At 47.9% G+C, this 17849-nt stretch overlaps 1 protein-coding gene across 2 annotated transcripts; it reads left to right on the plus strand.

The window, feature by feature from the left end:
* The first annotated feature begins 6550 nt into the window (after positions 1-6550).
* Positions 6551-17332, plus strand: GNG8 (G protein subunit gamma 8). 2 transcript variants are annotated; one of them, XM_083456409.1, is made up of 3 exons: positions 6551-6757; positions 14794-14900; positions 16609-17332. In XM_083456409.1, exons 2-3 carry the CDS (start codon positions 14817-14819, stop codon positions 16735-16737), a joined length of 213 nt encoding a protein of 70 aa, XP_083312535.1. In that variant the 5' UTR covers positions 6551-6757; positions 14794-14816; the 3' UTR covers positions 16738-17332. The 2 variants fall into 2 exon arrangements, with proteins under 2 accessions (XP_083312535.1, XP_083312536.1); XM_083456410.1 differs by lacking the exon at positions 6551-6757 and adding an exon at positions 13137-13273.
* Positions 17333-17849: the final 517 nt, after the last annotated feature.

Raw genomic sequence — 17849 nt, forward strand, 5'->3', positions numbered from 1 at the left:
TAATGGTTTTAAAAGGTTTGTAAAACAAAGCAATGACAAACCCAGACAGCATCTTAAAAAGCAGAGACATCACCTTGCCAACAAAGGTCCGTATAGTCAAAGCTCTGGTTTTCCCAGTAGTGATGTATGGAAGTGAGAGCTGGACCATAAAGAAGGCTGATCACCGAAGAATTGTTGCTTTTGGATTCTGGTGCTGGAGGAGACTCTTGAGAGTCCCATGGACTGCAAGAAGATCAGACCTCTCCATTCTGAAGGAAATCAGCCCTGAGTGCTCACTGGAAGGACAGATCCTGAAGCTGAGGCTCCAAGACTTTGGCCACCTCATGAGAAGAGAAGACTACCTGGAAAAGACCCTGATGCTGGGAAAGATGGAGGGCACAAGGAGACGGGGACGGCAGAGGATGAGATGGTTGGACAGCGTTCTTGAAGCTACCAGCATGAGTTTGACCAAACTGCGGGAGGCAGTGGAAGACAGGAGTGCCTGGCGTGCTCTGGTCCAGGGGGTCGCGAAGAGTCGGACATGACTAAATGACTAAACGACAACAAAACAACAACAAGAAGAAGAGGAGTTTGGATTTTATATCCCGCCTTTCACTCCCCTTCAGGAGTCTCAAAGCGGCTAACATTCTCCTTTCCCTTCCTCCACCACAACAAACACTCTGTGAGGTGAGTGGGGCTGAGAGACTTCAAAGAAGTGTGACTGGCCCAAGGTCACCCAGCAGCTGCATGTGGAGGAGCAGAGACGCGAACCCAGTTCCCCAGATTACAAGACTACCGCTCTTAACCACTACACCACACTGGCAAAACAAAACAAAACAAAACAGGTTATTAGGATATTCTCACTTAAAATGGAAAAATTACTGAGGATTCCGAATAGTAGCATATTGCAAGTGGCCCAAGATAAGTTTCATGGCTGAGTCAGGGTGGGATTCAAACTCTGGTCTCCCAGGTCCTAAACACTACATTCCATTGGCTGGTTGTCAACCCTCGTGCAGATAAATGAGGGGTGCATCTGAGCATGTGCAGAGCGGCCTGAGCCCATTCCTTGCTTCCTTTTATTCGCCCGGCCACTCTCCTTGCCGTGGTGCTACTTAAACTGCCTTCTCTTCGCCTGGTGGGGTCTCAAAGTTCCTGGAGACCCTAATTTTTACTTTTTCGCTCAGCTGCTGCTTTAAAGGGCTGGGTTTTTTTTTAAACCTTAACTCTGTGTGTGTTTCTCTTTCTGTTTGCAATCCCTCCTTCGCCCTCCTACAAAGTGCGCTGAACTATGCGCACACTCGCAGACACATGCCTCGCCCCCCCGTCTCTCGGTGTCTGGAATGATTCTGATCTGTTCCAGACGCTGGCCCGAGATTTTCCTGGGGTTAATTTTAGCCCCCTCGGCATCCTTTATCACAGCTGCCGCAAAGGGGGGCTGGGGAGGGCAGGCGAAACCGGAGTCAGGAGGTGACCACCTCACAAGCGTGTCTGCGTGTGCGTGTTTGTGAGCGAGGCCCTGTGCGCATGCACACACACACACAAACATGACATCAGGTCGAAGGAACTGGAATTCCATCTGGATTCGATCAAATGCCACATCGCCCGGCAAAGTTCCCTTGAACAAAGGAGCGAAGCCGCCCAAGGCCTCCTAAATAGATAAGTTACCCCCCCCCCCCCCGCGCCCCTCTCAAAATGGAGTCACTTCTGTCAGGGATGGGAAAAGGTCGTCCGCATTCCCTCCTCCAGCTTTACTCAAAAATTGGGAAGCTTTTGGAAGGGGTAGAGTGCCAGAGATGGCTTGGAAAGTAACCCCCCCCCCCCGGATCTATTTATTAACCAATTTTGCCGGAGCCAAAAGCGTTGCAAAGAGGCAGCTTTGCAGAGGTTAGAGTCTGAGGTAGAAAGGCCTAAGACTCCAATGAGGAGACCGGTCTCAGTAGGACCATCTGAGTGGCCAGTTTCTCACGAGGTCGGGTTGGTTGCAGATAACTTTAAGCAAGAATTCTGTCTTCTTTCTTTGTCAATCACTCGTAGCCGAGTAAGATTGTCTTCCATAAACACGGTCTTAACAGTGAGTCCGTAAGTGACTGTGGAGGCCAATTCTGGATCCAAACGTCCTTCCACAGTGGGGACATTGGCGGGAGTTGATCACGGTGAGGGTTTGCCAAGCATGCCTTCCTCTTAGCACGTTTCTCCCTTTCGCCCTGAGTTCGAGTGTCTTCAAAGCCCATGACACTTTTGGTAAAGGCTGTTCTCCAACTGGAGCTCTCACAGGCCAGTGTTTCCCAGTTGTCGGTGTTTATACTACATTTTTGTAGATTTGCCTTGAGAGAGTCTTTCAACCTCTTTTGTTGACCACCAGCATTACACTTTCCATTTTTAAGTTGGAATAGAATAGTTGCTTTGGAAGACAATAATCAGGCATCCGCACAACATGACCAGTCCAACGAAGTTGATGTTGAAGAATCATCGTTTTGACACTGGCGATCTTTGCTTCTTCGAGTACACTGGCATTAGTTCGCCTGACTTCCCGAGACACCATGGAATCTTTCTAGGAGTTGCAGATGGCATTTATAAGTGGTCCATGCATGGCTGGATTTAGATGAAGAGAGACCCTAGGCCGGGGGTTAGCAACCTTTTTCAGCTGTGGGCTGGTCCATCGTCGCTCAGACCATGTGGTGGGCCGGACTTTTTTGGGGGTGGTGGTGGTGGAAATGAATGAATTCCTATGCCCCACAAATAACCCAGAGATGCATTTAAAATAAAAGCACACATTCTATTCATGTAAAAACACGCTGGATTGAGGAGGCGATTGGCTCGGATCCGGCCCCCAGGCCTTAGGTTGCCTACCCATGGTTTAGAGTATGACTGGTCTGTTGGCTGCCACTGAGCTGGATCTGCACCGCTCCCCGCCCCCCGAGGAAGTCATTTGTGGCAGTTGGCTATGTCTCACCCACAGGATCTGACCCTTTATCTCATGCATCACCAACCTGCGGCCCTCCAGATGTTTTAGCCTACAACTCCCATGATCCCTAGCTAACAGGACCAGTGTTCAGAGATGATGAGAATTGTAGTCCAAAACATCTGGAGGGCCCAAAGGTTGGGGATGCCTGCTTTATCTTGTTTTTCACTTCACGGAGACAGTGGCAAGATCTGGAAGGTGGTCCTTCGCTCTGCAGATTACCCTTACTTGCTCCATCTGCTGATCCAACGGATGCAGTGAGAGACAAGTGGATCGTAGAATGCAACAACTGATTGGCTTGCAGGAAAAAAACCAATCAGGCTCCAGGAGGGAAGCACAATCAGCCAATCAGGCGGGACTCATTGTGTAAATAATGTAAATAAAAGCCTGAGGTTTGTGGGGCAATTCAATCACTGTTTTACAAGCTGCAATAAAGTGCATGAAATCACTACAGGACTCCGAGTATATTTCAGTAAGGGTGAAGGGACCCCTGACCGTTGGGTCCAACTCTGGAGTTCTGCGCTCATCTCGCAGGTCTCACTAGTCCAATTCCAACGCAGGCATTTGTGGTTTTATTATTGGAAAGGATCCTGGTCAAGTATGAGTCTGGGTTGGCTTTTTTTCGGGTGGGGAGGGGGAGATTTCAAAAAACCCAGCTCCATTTTTTGAGGAGCAGGATTTGGGATTCGCAGAACCTTCGCCAACCCAGTGCCGCTTCCAGATATTTCAGACTACAACTCTCATCACCAGCCCCAGGGAGTTGTAATAATAATAATAATAATAATAATAATTTATTATTTGTACCCCGCCCATCTGGATGGGCCTCCCCAGCCACTCTGGGCGGCTTCCATAGAAACCAAGAATACACTAAAATATCACAGATTAAAAACTTCCCTGAACAGGGCTGCCTTAAGATGTCTTCTAAATGTCAGGTAGTTATTTATCGCTTTGACATCTGATGGGAGGGCGTTCCACAGGGCGGGTGCCACTACCAAGAAGGCCCTCTGCCTGGTTCCCTGTAGCTTTGCTTCTCGCAATGAGGGAACTGCCAGAAGGCCCTCGGCGCTGGACCTCAGCGTCCGGGCAGAAGGATGGGGGTGGAGACGCTCCTTCAGGTATACTGGGCCGAAGCCGTTTAGGGCTTTCAAGGTCAGCACCAACACTTTGAATTGTGCTCGGAAACATACTGGGAGCCAATGTAGGTCTTTCAAGACCGGTGTTATGTGGTCTCGGCGGCCGCTCCCAGTCACCAGTCTGGCTGCCGCATTCTGGATTAGTTGTAGTTTCCGAGTCACCTTCAAAGGTAGCCCCACATAGAACGCATTGCAGTAGTCCAAGCGGGAGATAACCAGAGCATGCACCACTCTGGCTAGACAGTCCGCGGGCAGGGAGGGTCTCATCCTGCGTACCAGGTGGAGTTGGTAGACAGCTGCCCTGGATACAGAATTCACCTGCGCCTCCATGGACAGCTGTGAGTCCAAAATGACTACCAGGCTGCGCACCTGGTCCTTCAGTTGTAGTTCAAAACAGCTGGAAGGGGCACCAGGTTGGTGAACGGGGTTGATCCGCACCTTTGTGGCAAATTCCAGTGGCAAGAGGGAACCTTGAAGAGTCTAGGATTTTCCATGGCATCGTTCTCTTGCTTTATGCTGCCTCCACATGGATGCAAGTTGGCATTGCATGCAATCAAAAAAATCCAGAGATACTTTATTATCATTTCTCTACCGTGTTCTTTACGTTATAGTCATCCTTCCCAGCCTTTACACTGTTCCTCTGCAGAAACTGTGGCTGGGGGCGGGGGGAGGGAAGAATCAGCTGCACAGATATATGATATGGGGGGGGGGGGACACCTCGCTTGCCAGTAGCACATGTGAAAAGAATCTAGGAGTCTTAGTGGACCGCAAGCTGAACATGTGTCAACGGTGTGATGCAGCAGTATGTTATGGATATTGGGGGTGGGGGTGCCAGATCTTTAAAGTTTAATGTTACAAATAGTGCCTGAATGTATCCTCTCAACTTGACAGTTCAGGGAAGTTGTTTTTTTGTTTAGTCGTTTAGTCATGTCCGACTCTTCGTGACCCCCTGGACCAGAGCACGCCAGGCACTCCTGTCTTCCACTGCCTCCCGCAGTTTGGTCAAACTCATGTTTGTAGCTTCGAGAACACTATCCAACCATCTTGTCCTCTGTCGTCCCCTTCTCCTTGTGCCCTCCATCTTTCCCAGCATTAGGGTCTTTTCCAGGGAGTCTTCTCTTCTCATGAGGTGGCCAAAGTATTGGAGCCTCAGCTTCAGGATCTGTCCTTCCAGTGAGCACTCAGGGCTGATTTCCTTCAGAATGGTTAGGTATGATCTTCCTGCAGTTCATGGGACTCTCAAGAGTCTCCTGTAGCACCATAATTCAAAAGCATCAATTCTTCGGTGATCAGCCTTCTTTATGGTCCAGCTCTCACTTCCATACATCACTACTGGGAAAACCATAGCTTTAACTATACGGACCTTTGTTGACAAGGTGATGTCTCTGCTTTTGAAGATGCTGTCTAGGTTTGTCATTGCTTTTCGAGTGCAATATAGCATAAATGAATACCAGGAAACTTGTATTCAAACTGTCTTTTATTGTTTTAAAAAATCTTTATGATAAATGTGACTTGATATGTGGAGGAGAGAATAAAAGGATGGCTGCTTATTTCCTTGACATCTGGTGGTAGGGCGTTCCACAGGGCGGGTGCCACCACCGAGAAGACCCTCTGCCTGATTCCCTGTAACCTCACTTCTTGCAATGAGGGAACTGCCAGAAGGCCCTCGGCGCTGGACCTCAATGTCCGGGCAGAACGATGGGGGTGGAGACGCAAAGGTCAGCAACCAACACTTTGATCGCCGAAGAATTGATGCTTTTGAATTCTGGTGCTGGAGGAGACTCTTGAGAGTCCCATGGACTGCAAGAAGATCAGAGCTATCCATTCTGAAGGAAATCAGCCCTGAGTGCTCACTGGAAGGACAGATCGTGAAGCTGAGGCTCCAATACTTTGGCCACCTCATGAGAAGAGAAGACTCCCTGGAAAAGACCCTGATGCTGGGAAAGATGGAGGGCACAAGGAGAAGGGGACGACAGAGGACGAGATGGTTGGACAGTGTTCTTGCAGCTTTTGACCAAACTGCGGGAGGCAGTGGAAGACAGGAGTGCCTGATGTGCTCTGCTCCATGGGGTCACGAAGAGTTGGACACGACTAAACAACGAAACAACAACAACACTTCTGGGTACCAGTTGCTGGAAACCCCAGAAAGGGAGAGTTCCTCTTGTGCTCCAGTCCTGCTTGCAGGCTTTCCACAGGTATGTGGCTGGCTGCTGCCAGAACAGGATGCTGGACTGAATGGACCATTGGCTTGGTCCAGCAGGATCTTCTGATGCCCTTCAGACCTCAGACACCTGAAATCCAAGCCAGGCTTGGGCCTGCTTTCCCTCCCACCCCCTCTTCCTACAAGCCGCCTTCCTCTGAAACCGTGTCTCCCAGGGGTGGGCTGGGAGGCGCCTCCCTCCCTCCTTCCCCTCCCTGCCTGCTTTCCTGCGGCTCCCGGTGCCCCAGGTGGCGGCAGCTGCTCATTCCGACCAGAGACAGCGGAGAGGAGCCACTTTGCAAGGACGGCCGTAGACAACAGGTAACAGCCAGAGTTCTCCCTTGCTTGCCTCCTTTCGAACCCGGAGCTGTCCCTGGCTGGGGAGAGGCAAGGCAAAGGCTTGGGTTGGGTTGGGCGAGAGACTTATTGCTCTGGAGTGATTCTGAGCACGTGAGGATTGGCTTGGCGTTGGATCTGGTCAAGGTAGGTGGTTGCTGCAGCTTTGAGGAGGTACGTTTTAAATCCTCGCTTCTCCCCCTTCTGGTTTTCCGAGTGAGGTTTTCTTGGTAGATCTTCCCTGTCTCATCTAACCTTTTATTTCACTTTTCAAGTTGAAATTCCTTGCTGGAACCAAAAATCACAATGTGTCTCCATGCGCTCTCTCTCTCTCTCTTTTGCAGGCAATCAGATTATACCAGGGTAGTGTGGATTGGCAGGAAATAAAAATACTTGCAATACTGTATACGAGGCAGAATTCAAAATACAAAATGGCATGCAAGCAATGCTTGATAATTGCACACCAATTAGCCCCATTGAATTCAACAATACTTCTTTCTGGGGAGATGTGGTTAGGAATGCACTGTTGGACTGCAATCCTCTACACGTTTTCTGCGGCTTACTTCAGAGTAGGCATGCATAGGACTGCACTGTTCATGGCTGCAAAGAGAGCTCCATACGAACGGCATTAAATTAAAATATCTCAGGCTTTGCTCATCCATATGGAGATGTGCGTTTGAAAAGTTAGCTTTTTCATAAGCTAGATTCCTTTTTGAAAAGTTCTCTTGGGCCACCACCTTTTTGCTTTCTTATAAGGCAGAGGGGCAATGAACCCCAAACAGCTAGCTATAACTATTCAACAGATGCTCTGTTGTTGTGATTTTACTCTTAATACTCAGAGATCCCTTTTAAAAGGCAAAACGTCTATTTAAGTCACTATTGCGCCCATTTAACAGGTGGTAGAACTGAGGCCAGGAGAGTGCGATGCCCTCAAGGAGGAAGGGCTCAGTGGCAATCTGCCTTGCAGGTAGACGTTCTTAGGTTCGATTCCCGACAGCATGTAGGGCTAAGAAAAGACCTCTTCCTGAACCCCCAGAGAGATGCTGCCAGTCAGTGTGAACACTATTGAACTAGATGGACTAATGGTCTGACTTGGTACAGATCCCCTTTCTTAGGAGCCATGGTATGGATTTTCCCCACTGAATTTTGCACCTGAATCCAGGAAACGACTTGCCAATTATACCTGCCGCAATATTGTGCACTCTGCCTGTGTGTTGGATCTGCTAGTCTGTGTCTTTTAAAAAATCCAAGTGGTTTAACCACGGTCGTGAGATACAACGGGGAGAGAGGCGTTGTCTGGGTCCACCTTCTTGCCTTACAAGAGCTCGTTCCCCTCCTGATATTTACCTGTGTAGATCTAAGATGAGGGACCTCCTTTCTCCCTCGGCAGCAGCTGTCAAGCCCAAAAGGGCTTTGGGCACAGCTGGCGAGGGCGGGCACTGCAGTGAGTTGGTGCCTCCACAGGGAGGGAGGAGCAGCAGGTGAAGAATCACAGCACCTCCAACCTACAGGTATGTTTCGGACTACAACCCCCATCATCACCAGCCAACAGCTGTAGTCTAAATACCGTATTTTTTGCTCTATAAGACTCACTTTTTCCCTCCTAAAAAGTAAGAGGAAATGTGTGTGCGTCTTATGCAGCGAATGCAGGCTGCGCAGCTATCCCAGGAGCCAGAACAGCAAGAGGGATTGATGCTTTCACTGCGCAGCGATCCCTCTTGCTCTTCTGGCTTCTAAGATTCAGATTTTTTTTTTCTTGTTTCTCTCCTCCAAAAACTAGGTGCGTCTTGTGGTCTGGTGCGTCTTATAGAGCGAAAAATACGGTAATGTGGAGGGCATCAGGCTGAGACACCTGTGGCCTCCCCATGTAAGCTGCCCTTTGCATTCACAGGTGCATACTCTGCACGTGCTCAGAGGGCCTCTTGTTTAGTGCTTCGGCTGCTCGGCGGCAGACCATTGGAAAACCAACTTGGCTCAAACCCGTCCCTCACCTTATGTCCGCAAATCCTGAATTCCCGATTCCTCGTGACTCCGAACCCCCCCAGCAAATTTGCTGGGCTGCATGGGAGCCACATTCTTCAACCCTGTCCCGGGTTATGTATGCCGGCTGGCTCGAATCATGGCGCGAGTTGCTTGGTGGGCAGCGGAATGACTCTGCCCATGCTCAGAGGCACTGCAGGCTTTTTCTATACTTCAGAGGTAGTAAACAACAACAACAACAACAACAAATAATTTATTTATACCCCGCCCATCTGGCTGAGTTTCCCCAGCCACTCTGGGTGGCTTCCAATCGAGTGTTAAAAACAATATAGCATTAAATATTAAAAATTTCCCTAAACAGGGCTGCCTTCAGATGTCTTTTAAAGAGAAGATAGCTGCTTATTTCCTTCACATCTGAAGGGAGGGTGTTCCACAGGGTGGGCGCCACTACCGAGAAGGCCCTCTGTCTGGTTCCCTGTAACCTCACCTTTCTCAATGAGGGAACCGCCAGAAGGCCCTCGGCGCTGGACCTCAGTGTCCGGGCTGAACGATGGGGGTGGAGATGCTCCTTCAGGTATACAGGACTGAGGCCGTTTAGGGCTTTAAAGGTCAGCACCAACACTTTGAATTGTGCTCGGAAATGTACTGGGAGCCAATGAAGATCTCTCAACTCCCAGTCACCAGTCTAGCTGCCGCATTCTGGATTAATTGCCGTTTCCGGGTCACCTTCAAAGGTAGCCCCACGTAGAGCGCATTGCAGTAGTCCAAGCGGGAGATAACTAGAGCATGCACCACTCTGGCGAGACAGTCTGCGGGCAGGGAGGGGTGTCAGTAGTAGATCTCTGTATTAAATACCGATTCTGTCCCTCCCCTATTGCACTTTCCCTGCACACAATGGAGCCCCCCCCCCCATGTTCCCACATACTTTTATCATCTCCATGTGCCCAAACCTTCCCTTCTCCCTTGCAGGGGGCTTCTCAATTAGCCGAGGGCTTTGAGCATGGCTGATGTGAGGGGTCAAGAGCGCATAGAGGTGGAAGGAAGGGGGCTAATGAGTTGCATTTGCCCCCCACGACCCTCTTGCTGCTCCTGCCGTGTAGCTAATTCCCTTTTCTCTTGAATCGTGGCTCAGCCTCTGGGCTTCCCGCTGTTCCTCAGTCACGCCCAGCTGTTCAGCTTCCCCTTCATCCACTCGCGCCTCTCTCTTTGGTACTGTTTCCTTTATTAAACTATTAAACTCTCAGGGCGGGTGGACCTGGCAGAGCCAGACGGCGTGGACACCCTTGTTGTTGCAGTGCTGTTGATTAAGGCATTTGAACAAAATTCATCCAGCACAGCATCTCCATCTCACAGATCCTGCAAGCAGCATCCATAATAATAATAATAATTGTTGTTGTTTAGTCGTGTCCAACTCTCCGTGACCCCGTGGACCAGAGCATGCCAGGCACTCCTGTCTTCCACTGCCTCCCGCAGTTTGGTCAAACTCAGGCTGGTAGCTTCAAGAACACTGTCCAACCATCTCGTCCTCCGTCGTCCCCTTCTCCTTGTGCCCTCCATCTTTCCCAACATCAGGGTCTTTTCCAGGGAGTCTTCTCTTCTTATGAGGTGGCCAAGGTAGTGGAGCCTCAGCTTCACAATCTGTCCTTCCAGGGCTAATTTCCTTGAGAATGGAGAGGTTTGTTCTTCTTGCAGTCCATGGGACTCTCAAGAGTCTCCTCCAGCACCATAATTCAAAAGCATCAATGCTTCGGCGATCAGCCTTCTTTATGGTCCAGCTCTCACTTCCATACATCACTACTGGGAAAACCAGAGCTTTAACTATATGGACCTTTGTTGGCAAGGTGATGTCTTTGCTTTTTAAGATGCTGTCTATGTTTGTCATTGCTTTTGTCCCAAGAAGCAGGCATCTTTTAATTTCGTGACTGCTGTCACATAATAATAATAATAATAATAATAATAATAATAATAATAATAATAATAATAAAAAATTCATTTATACCCAGCCCATCTGACTGGGCTTCCCCAGCCACTCTGGGCAGCTTCCAACAAAATATTAAAATACAGCCCTGAACAGGGCTGCCTTCAGATGTCTTCTAAGCACAAGAGCTTTGTATCAAAAGTGTCACACAACAGAGCACAGCTATCATGGCCAGTAGGCGTTGACAGCCTTCTCCCTCATGAATTTATGCAATCCTCGTTTAAAGCAATCCACCTTGGAGGCCACCACTGTCTCCTGTGGCAGCCAGTTCCACAGTCTCCACCCCCATCGTCCAGCCCGGACACTGAGGTCCTCTTCCGAGGGTCTTCTGGTGGTTCCCTCACTGTGAGAAGTGAAGTTTCAGGGGACCAGGCAGAGGGCCTTCTTGGCGGTGGCGCTCTCCCTGTGGAACGCCCTCCCGTCAGATGTCGAGGAGATAAAGAAGGACACAACTTTTAGAAGACCACTAAAGGCAGCCCTGTATCAGGAAGTTTTTAATGTTCGACATTTTATTTTATTTTATATGTTTTGGACACCACCCAGAGTAGCTGGGGCAACCCAGACAGATGGGTAGGGTTTAAATATTATTATTATTATTATTATTATTAGTATTATCATCATAATCTTTTTATTTTTTATTAGTTTTTTAACATATCATTTTCAACAATTATGAAACATACCTTTGTATCTTATAGAATTTTTTGACCTCCATCAATCACATCTGAAAATTTCTCAATCTTTTCCCTTAATTTATATTTCTTACTTTCACTATTACATTTAAATCTTATAACCAATTTCTCTCTTCTTTCTTTTCTTTGCAATATTTCATATATTTCTCCTTACAAAACTTCTTGCAGTCCTACTCACGTAATTTGATGATTACAGTTACTCTTCAAACAGTTCATATATTTCTTCCAATCTTCTGTAAATTTCTGGTCCCACAGGTTTCGAATCCTTCTTGTCATTTTATCCAATGCTGTGTAGTCCATTAATTTTGTCTGCCATTCTTCTTTCATCGGTATTTTATTATTATCATCATTCATGAAGGCCTTCCTTTTATCTGTTCTGATTCTCCATTCAGCTTCCTTCGATGTCCACGACTTCTAATGTTTATGAGAGAGGAAAGCTTTTCTCTGCTTTTTCCATGCATGCATAATTCTACAACCTTCTATCATGTCACCTTGAACTCACCTTTCCTCTTAAAAATCCCCACAAACTGCAACCTTTCTTCATTTCTTTGTCCATTTCTGAACCGTTTCCAACTCCACAGTATCCTTTTTGAGGTGAGGCAACCAGAAACACGGGACGCAGGTGGCGCTGTGGGTTAAACCACAGAGCCTAGGACTTGCTGATCAGAAGGTCGGCGGTTCGAATCCCCACGACGGGGTGAGCTCCCGTTGCTCGGTCCCTGCTCCTGCCAACCTAGCAGTTTGAAAGCACGTCAAAGTGCAAGTAGATAAATAAATAGGTACCATTCTGGTGGGAAGGTAAACAGCGTTTCCGTGCACTGCTCTGGTTCGCCAGAAGCGGCTTAGTCCTGCTGGCCACATGACCCGGAAGCTGTACGTCGGCTCCCTTGGCCAGTAAAGCGAGATGAGTGCCGCAACCCCAGAGTTGGTCACGACTGGACCTAATGCTCAGGGGTCCCTTTACCTTTACTTTAACCAGAAACACACACACAATCTTTTCATTAAATGGAAAAGTCCCAGCACAACAACCCCAAATGCTGCTCTGCGACTGCTCACCAAAGGTATTTAGAAATTTGGGGCATAGACGGGCAGGCTCTCTGGACAAGGGATTTGTGTTGGTTCTGCTTTCGAAACAGCACCTTGCCCCCTACCGGCGTGAGTGGTTAAATGGCAGTCATTGAAGAACCCGCTATTGATTCTGGCTCATTAACTGAAAAACGCCTTCGCTCCCAGAGGGATCAGCTTTTAGAAAGCAAATGCTCAGAGCTGCATTATCTACATGGTGTAACTCACCAAGGACTTAATTTAGTAAGATTTAGCAGTCTTGTGCTATTCAAGGTGTTTTGCCTATAGCGGGGTGGGCAGACCTACCTCTCTGCAGATGTTACAAGGCTGTGGCTCTCATCAGCCCTGACTAGCAGCGAGAGAGAGAAATCTGTCGATTTCTTTGACCTCTCTGAGTTTCTCATCTTAACAACCTAAAATGCAGTCTCACTTGTGATTTTATTTTGTTTCTAAAAGCTGCACAAAAATTAACCAGCGCTTAACTTGCATCTCTTCTAGTGTCGCATTTGCAAAAAGAATCTCACACAAAAAGATCCCTCCATATATATTAGTGTTGTCATATGTCCAGAATTTTCCCAGACATATCCAGAATATTGCAGTAGGCAGCAGTTTCCGGGCGGAAACTGGAAAAAATGTCTGGGGAAAATGTCATCTCGCTTTATTGGCCGAGGGAGCCGGCGTACAGCTTCCGGGTCATGTGGCCAGCATGACTAAGCCGCTTCTGGCGAACCAGAGCAGCGCACGGAAACGCCAATTACCTTCCCGCCGGAGTGGTACCTATTTATCTACTTGCACTTTGACATGCTTTCGAACTGCTAGGTTGGCAGGAGCAGGGACCGAGCAACGGGAGCTCACCCTGTCGCGGGGATTCGAACAGCCGACCTTCTCATCGGCAAATCCTAGGCTCTGTGGTTTAACCCACAGTGCCACCTGCGTCCCTTCCCTCATCAGGTACAGGAACCCAATAATTGGAAGGGGCTCGGGGCATCATCCAGACTAATCCCCCCAAGCTCACAACGGTATTCTGAGAGATCAATAATGGCTGCAGTTTGCTCTGCTGAAATTACGGCTTCTGTGAACGTTGCTGGATCTAGAACTAGCTGTTTCCTAGTTCTGCTGGATCTCTCAGCGGCGTTTGATACCATCGACCATAACATCCTTCTGGACCGTCTAGAGGGGCTGGGAGCTTGGGGCACTGTCATACAGTGGTTCCGCTCCTTCCTCTTAGGCCGTGTCCAGAAAGTGGTGTTGGGGGATGAGTGTTCAGACCCCTGGGCTCTCACTTGTGGGGTGCCTCAGGGTTCTGTCCTCTCCCCCATGCTTTTCAACATCTGCATGCAGCCGCAGAGATATCATCAGGGGGTTTGGGCTGGGTGTCCATCAATATGCAGATGATACCCAGCTCTACCTCTCTTATAAATCAGAACCAGTGAAGGCGGTGAAGGTCCTGTGTGAGTGTCTGGAGGCAGCTGGAGGATGGATGGCGGCTAACAGCTTGAGGTTGAATCCTGACAAGACAGAAGTACTGTTTTTGGGGTTTAGGAGGTTGGCGGGTGTGGAGGTCTCCCTGGTTCTGAATGGGGTAACTGTGCCCCTGAAGGACCAGGTGCGCAGCCTGGGAGTCATTTTGGACTCACAGCTGTCCATGGAGGCACAGGTCAATTCTGTGTCCAGGGCAGCTGTTTACCAGCTCCATCTGGTACGTAGGCTGAGACCCTACCTGCCTGCAGACTGTCTCGCCAGAGTGGTGCATGCTCTGGTTATCTCCCGCTTGGACTACTGCAATGCGCTCTACGTGGGGCTACCTTTGAAGATGACCCGGAAACTACAACTAATCCAGAATGCAGCAACTAGACTGGTGACTGGGAGCAGCCGCCGAGACCACATAACACCGGTCTTGAAAGACCTACATTGGCTCCCAGTACGTTTCTGAGCACAATTCAAAGTGTTGGTGCTGACCTTTAATGCCCTAAACAGCCATGGCCCAGTATATCTGAAGGAGCGTCTGCACCTCCACCGTTCTGCCCAGACACTGAGGTCCAGCGCCGAGGGCCTTCTGGCGGTTCCCTCCCTGCGAGAAACCAAGTTACAGGGAACCAGGCAGAGGGCCTTCTTGGTGGTGGCGCCCGCCCTGTGGAACGCCCTCCCACCAGATGTCAAAGAGAAGAACAACTACCAAACTTTTAGAAGACATCTGAAGGCAGCCCTGTTTAGGGAAGCTTTTAATGTTTGATGTATTACTGTATTTTAATATTTGGTTGGAAGCCACCCAGAGTGGCTGGGGAAGCCCAGCCAGATGGGCGGGGTATAAACAATAAATTATTATTATTATTATTATTATTATTATTATTATTATTATTATCCATAATCTGAGAGTAGAGGGCTCAGAGGTCAGTTGGTTCCACTGAATATTACTGTCTGCCTGTCTCTCTCTCTCTCTCTCTCTCTCTGCTCACCTGCTGACCACAAAGCCACTCCAGCCGGGTGAGGGATAATGTCTAACAACATGGCCAAGATTGCAGAGGCACGGAAGACGGTGGAGCAGCTGAAACTGGAAGTGAACATCGACCGGATGAAGGTGAGCTTGCCCATCTCCTCTCCTCACCTACTGCATGAGGTGCACTTCCATGTACAGTGGTACCTCGGGTTACATTCGCTTCAGGTTACAGACGCTTCAGGTTACAGACTCCGCTAACCCAGAAATAGTCTTCAGGTTAAGAACTTTGCTTCAGTAAAAGGCGAAAGATTTATACGATCTGAAGAGAAACCAGATCTGAAGAGAAACCAATGTTTTAGAAAAACATTGTAAAATTAATGAATGTTAGAAGGATGCTGGAATGAAGTTATATGGTTTTAGCAGAAATGTAATAAAGACTTAAGTAAAAATGGATTGATAATGGGATAAAATGGAAAATTTAAGGTTAGACTGTTAAGATAAATTATAGAACAAAAATTGAGTAAGATGGAAAGAATTTGCTGAAATAGTTAATTGAAATAGAATACAAAAAAGGGAGGTGTGAGGAGGTCGATGAATCAAGTTAATGAAAGGTAAAGATATGGAATATTGGATGTGTGTGTTTAATGTATTGTGTGTTTTTTTCATTTTTCTCCTTTTTTTGTATTGTTGTAGTGTTTTTTTTTATTGTAATTGTAATGTATGTTCTGTTAACTTTATATTGTTTCCTTTTCTTTCTTTTTTTCTTTCTGTAATTTCCAAACCTCTAATAAATATCTTTTAAGAAGAACTTTGCTTGAGGATAAGAACAGAAATCGTGCTCCGGCGGCACGGTGGCAGCAGGAGGCCCCATTAGCTAAAGTGGTGCTTCAGATTAAGAACAGTTTCAGGTTAAGAACGGACCTCCGGAACGAATTAAGTACTTAACCTGAGGTACCACTGTATACAACACTGTGTTTCAGTTCTGCGCGGTGAAGCAGCCGAACAGTCTCCAAGGGCAGCCCGGCCTGCCGTGCGGTAGTCTAGCTTAAGTGTTGCAAAAGGCGTGCTCACTAGTTCCAGCGAAAGAAGAACGGCAGTCAAAATTATTGGACTATGCAGAATTGGACAAAATGACAGGAAGGATTCGAAACCTGCGGGACCAGAGATTTACAGAAGATTGGAAGAAGTATAGGAATTATTTGAAGAGCAACTGTAACCAACAAATTATGCTAGCAGGACTACAAGAAGTTTTGTAAGGAGAAATATACGAAGTGTTGTAAAGTAGGAAAAGATAAGAGATATTGGTTATGAGTTTGAAATATAATAGGGAAAATAAAAAAATGCATACTAGGAGATTAGATTGGCAAAATCTTCCAGACAGTACTGATGGAAGTCAAACAAATGGAATAAGATGTAAAAGTATATTTTATTACTGTTGTAAATGATATGTTTACACACACACACACACACACACACACACACTGTATTTTTCGCTCCCTAGGGGGCACCGGACCAATAAGGCGCACCTAGTTTTTTGAGGGGGAAATCAAGAAAAAAAATATTTAAGGAGTGCGCGGCTCCTGCGGGCTTTTCTACGAGGAGGGAGAAGGGACTGACTGGCCATGTCAGTCCCTTCTCCCTCCTGGGGAAAAGCCCGCAAGAGCCGCACGGAGCTTGTGTGCGGCTCTTGGGGGCTTTTCCTGCCTGCCTCCCCCCTGCATTCGCTCCATAAGACGCACACACATTTCCCCTTACTTTTTAGGAGGGAAAAAGTGTGTCTCATGGAGCAAAAAATACGGTGTGTATATATATATATATGGCGTGCTGACTCTCTTTCCCTCCATGGCAGGTGTCCAAGGCAGCGGCCGACCTCCTGGCCCACTGCGAAGCCCACGCCAAAGAGGACCCTCTGGTGACCCCGGTGCCATCTGCGGAGAACCCCTTCCGTGAGAAACGGCTCTTTTGCATCGTGCTGTGAGCCTGGAAGCGGATTGGACGGGAGAGACAAATGGCAGACTCCTCCCACTTCCAGACCAGGGCGGTGGTGGGCAGAACTTCCTCTTGTATGTTCGTGGTACACCCTGATCCCCTTTCAAATCCCCATTTCTAACCTGGTCCTATCTCCATCCAGCAAAAAAAACCCCACACAAAAAACAGGACTGTGTGTATTCTGTAGAGAAAACGTGTCTTAGCTTCTTCTTTTTTAAAGCAAGTTACTGGTCCTCATTGCTGTCAAAAATAAGCTTGTCCGGCCTGTGTTGTTTCTTGATCCCAATGATAGACAAATAAACCCTGGTATGTGTGCATGGTGACCATGACAGTTTCTCTGGTAGGCAGATGTGCCCGCAGGCCCAAGAAGGTTGGCAACCATCTGCCCCAAGGGCTGGGAGGGAGGAAGTGACCTCAACATGGGTTGATCTAGATGAGCCCTGATGATCCCTTCCAATTCAGCAATTCTATGGTTCTATGATCTCCTTCCATTCAAGGAATCGCCCCCAGGGTGCTGTTAGAGGAGAATTCTACCTCCCATCTCCTCCTTTGTTTTTCCTTTCCAATAAATGTTGAACTGATTATTTCCACGCCTCTTTCCTGTTTCCACCAACCATGCTCTCGGGGCATCGAGTCCACAAGAGGCAAAATGGGGGTGGTGTTCTTTGACGGTTATCTCACTTTTCTGCGGAACAGCAGCGAGACAGAACAGTTATCTTAGCAGCCATTCCATCAAGCGTGGGAGGACACGTGCCCGGAAGCCCACGGCCGGGTTTCAGAGCTTCATCAATCACACACATGTTTTTGAGGGGAGAGTTAGGGAAATGGTGCCGTTCCTTAGATAGAGTGAGCAGCCCCTCTCCCCAATTTTTAAATCTGTTGTGGTTTCGTGGCTGATGCGGTTTGAAGCGGGAGACGGATTTCCACCCCTGGCCTCAGTGGGAGAAACGTATAATAATAATAATAATAATAATAATAATAATAATAATAATAATAATTTATTATTTGTACCCCGCCCATCTGGCTGGGTTTCCCCAGCCACTCTGGGCGGCTTCCAACAAAGATGAAAAATACACTAAAATGGCACATATTAAAAACGTC

This window comes from Podarcis tiliguerta (assembly GCF_965153285.1).
Source record: "Podarcis tiliguerta genome assembly, chromosome: 8".
Classification (NCBI taxonomy): domain Eukaryota; kingdom Metazoa; phylum Chordata; class Lepidosauria; order Squamata; family Lacertidae; genus Podarcis; species Podarcis tiliguerta.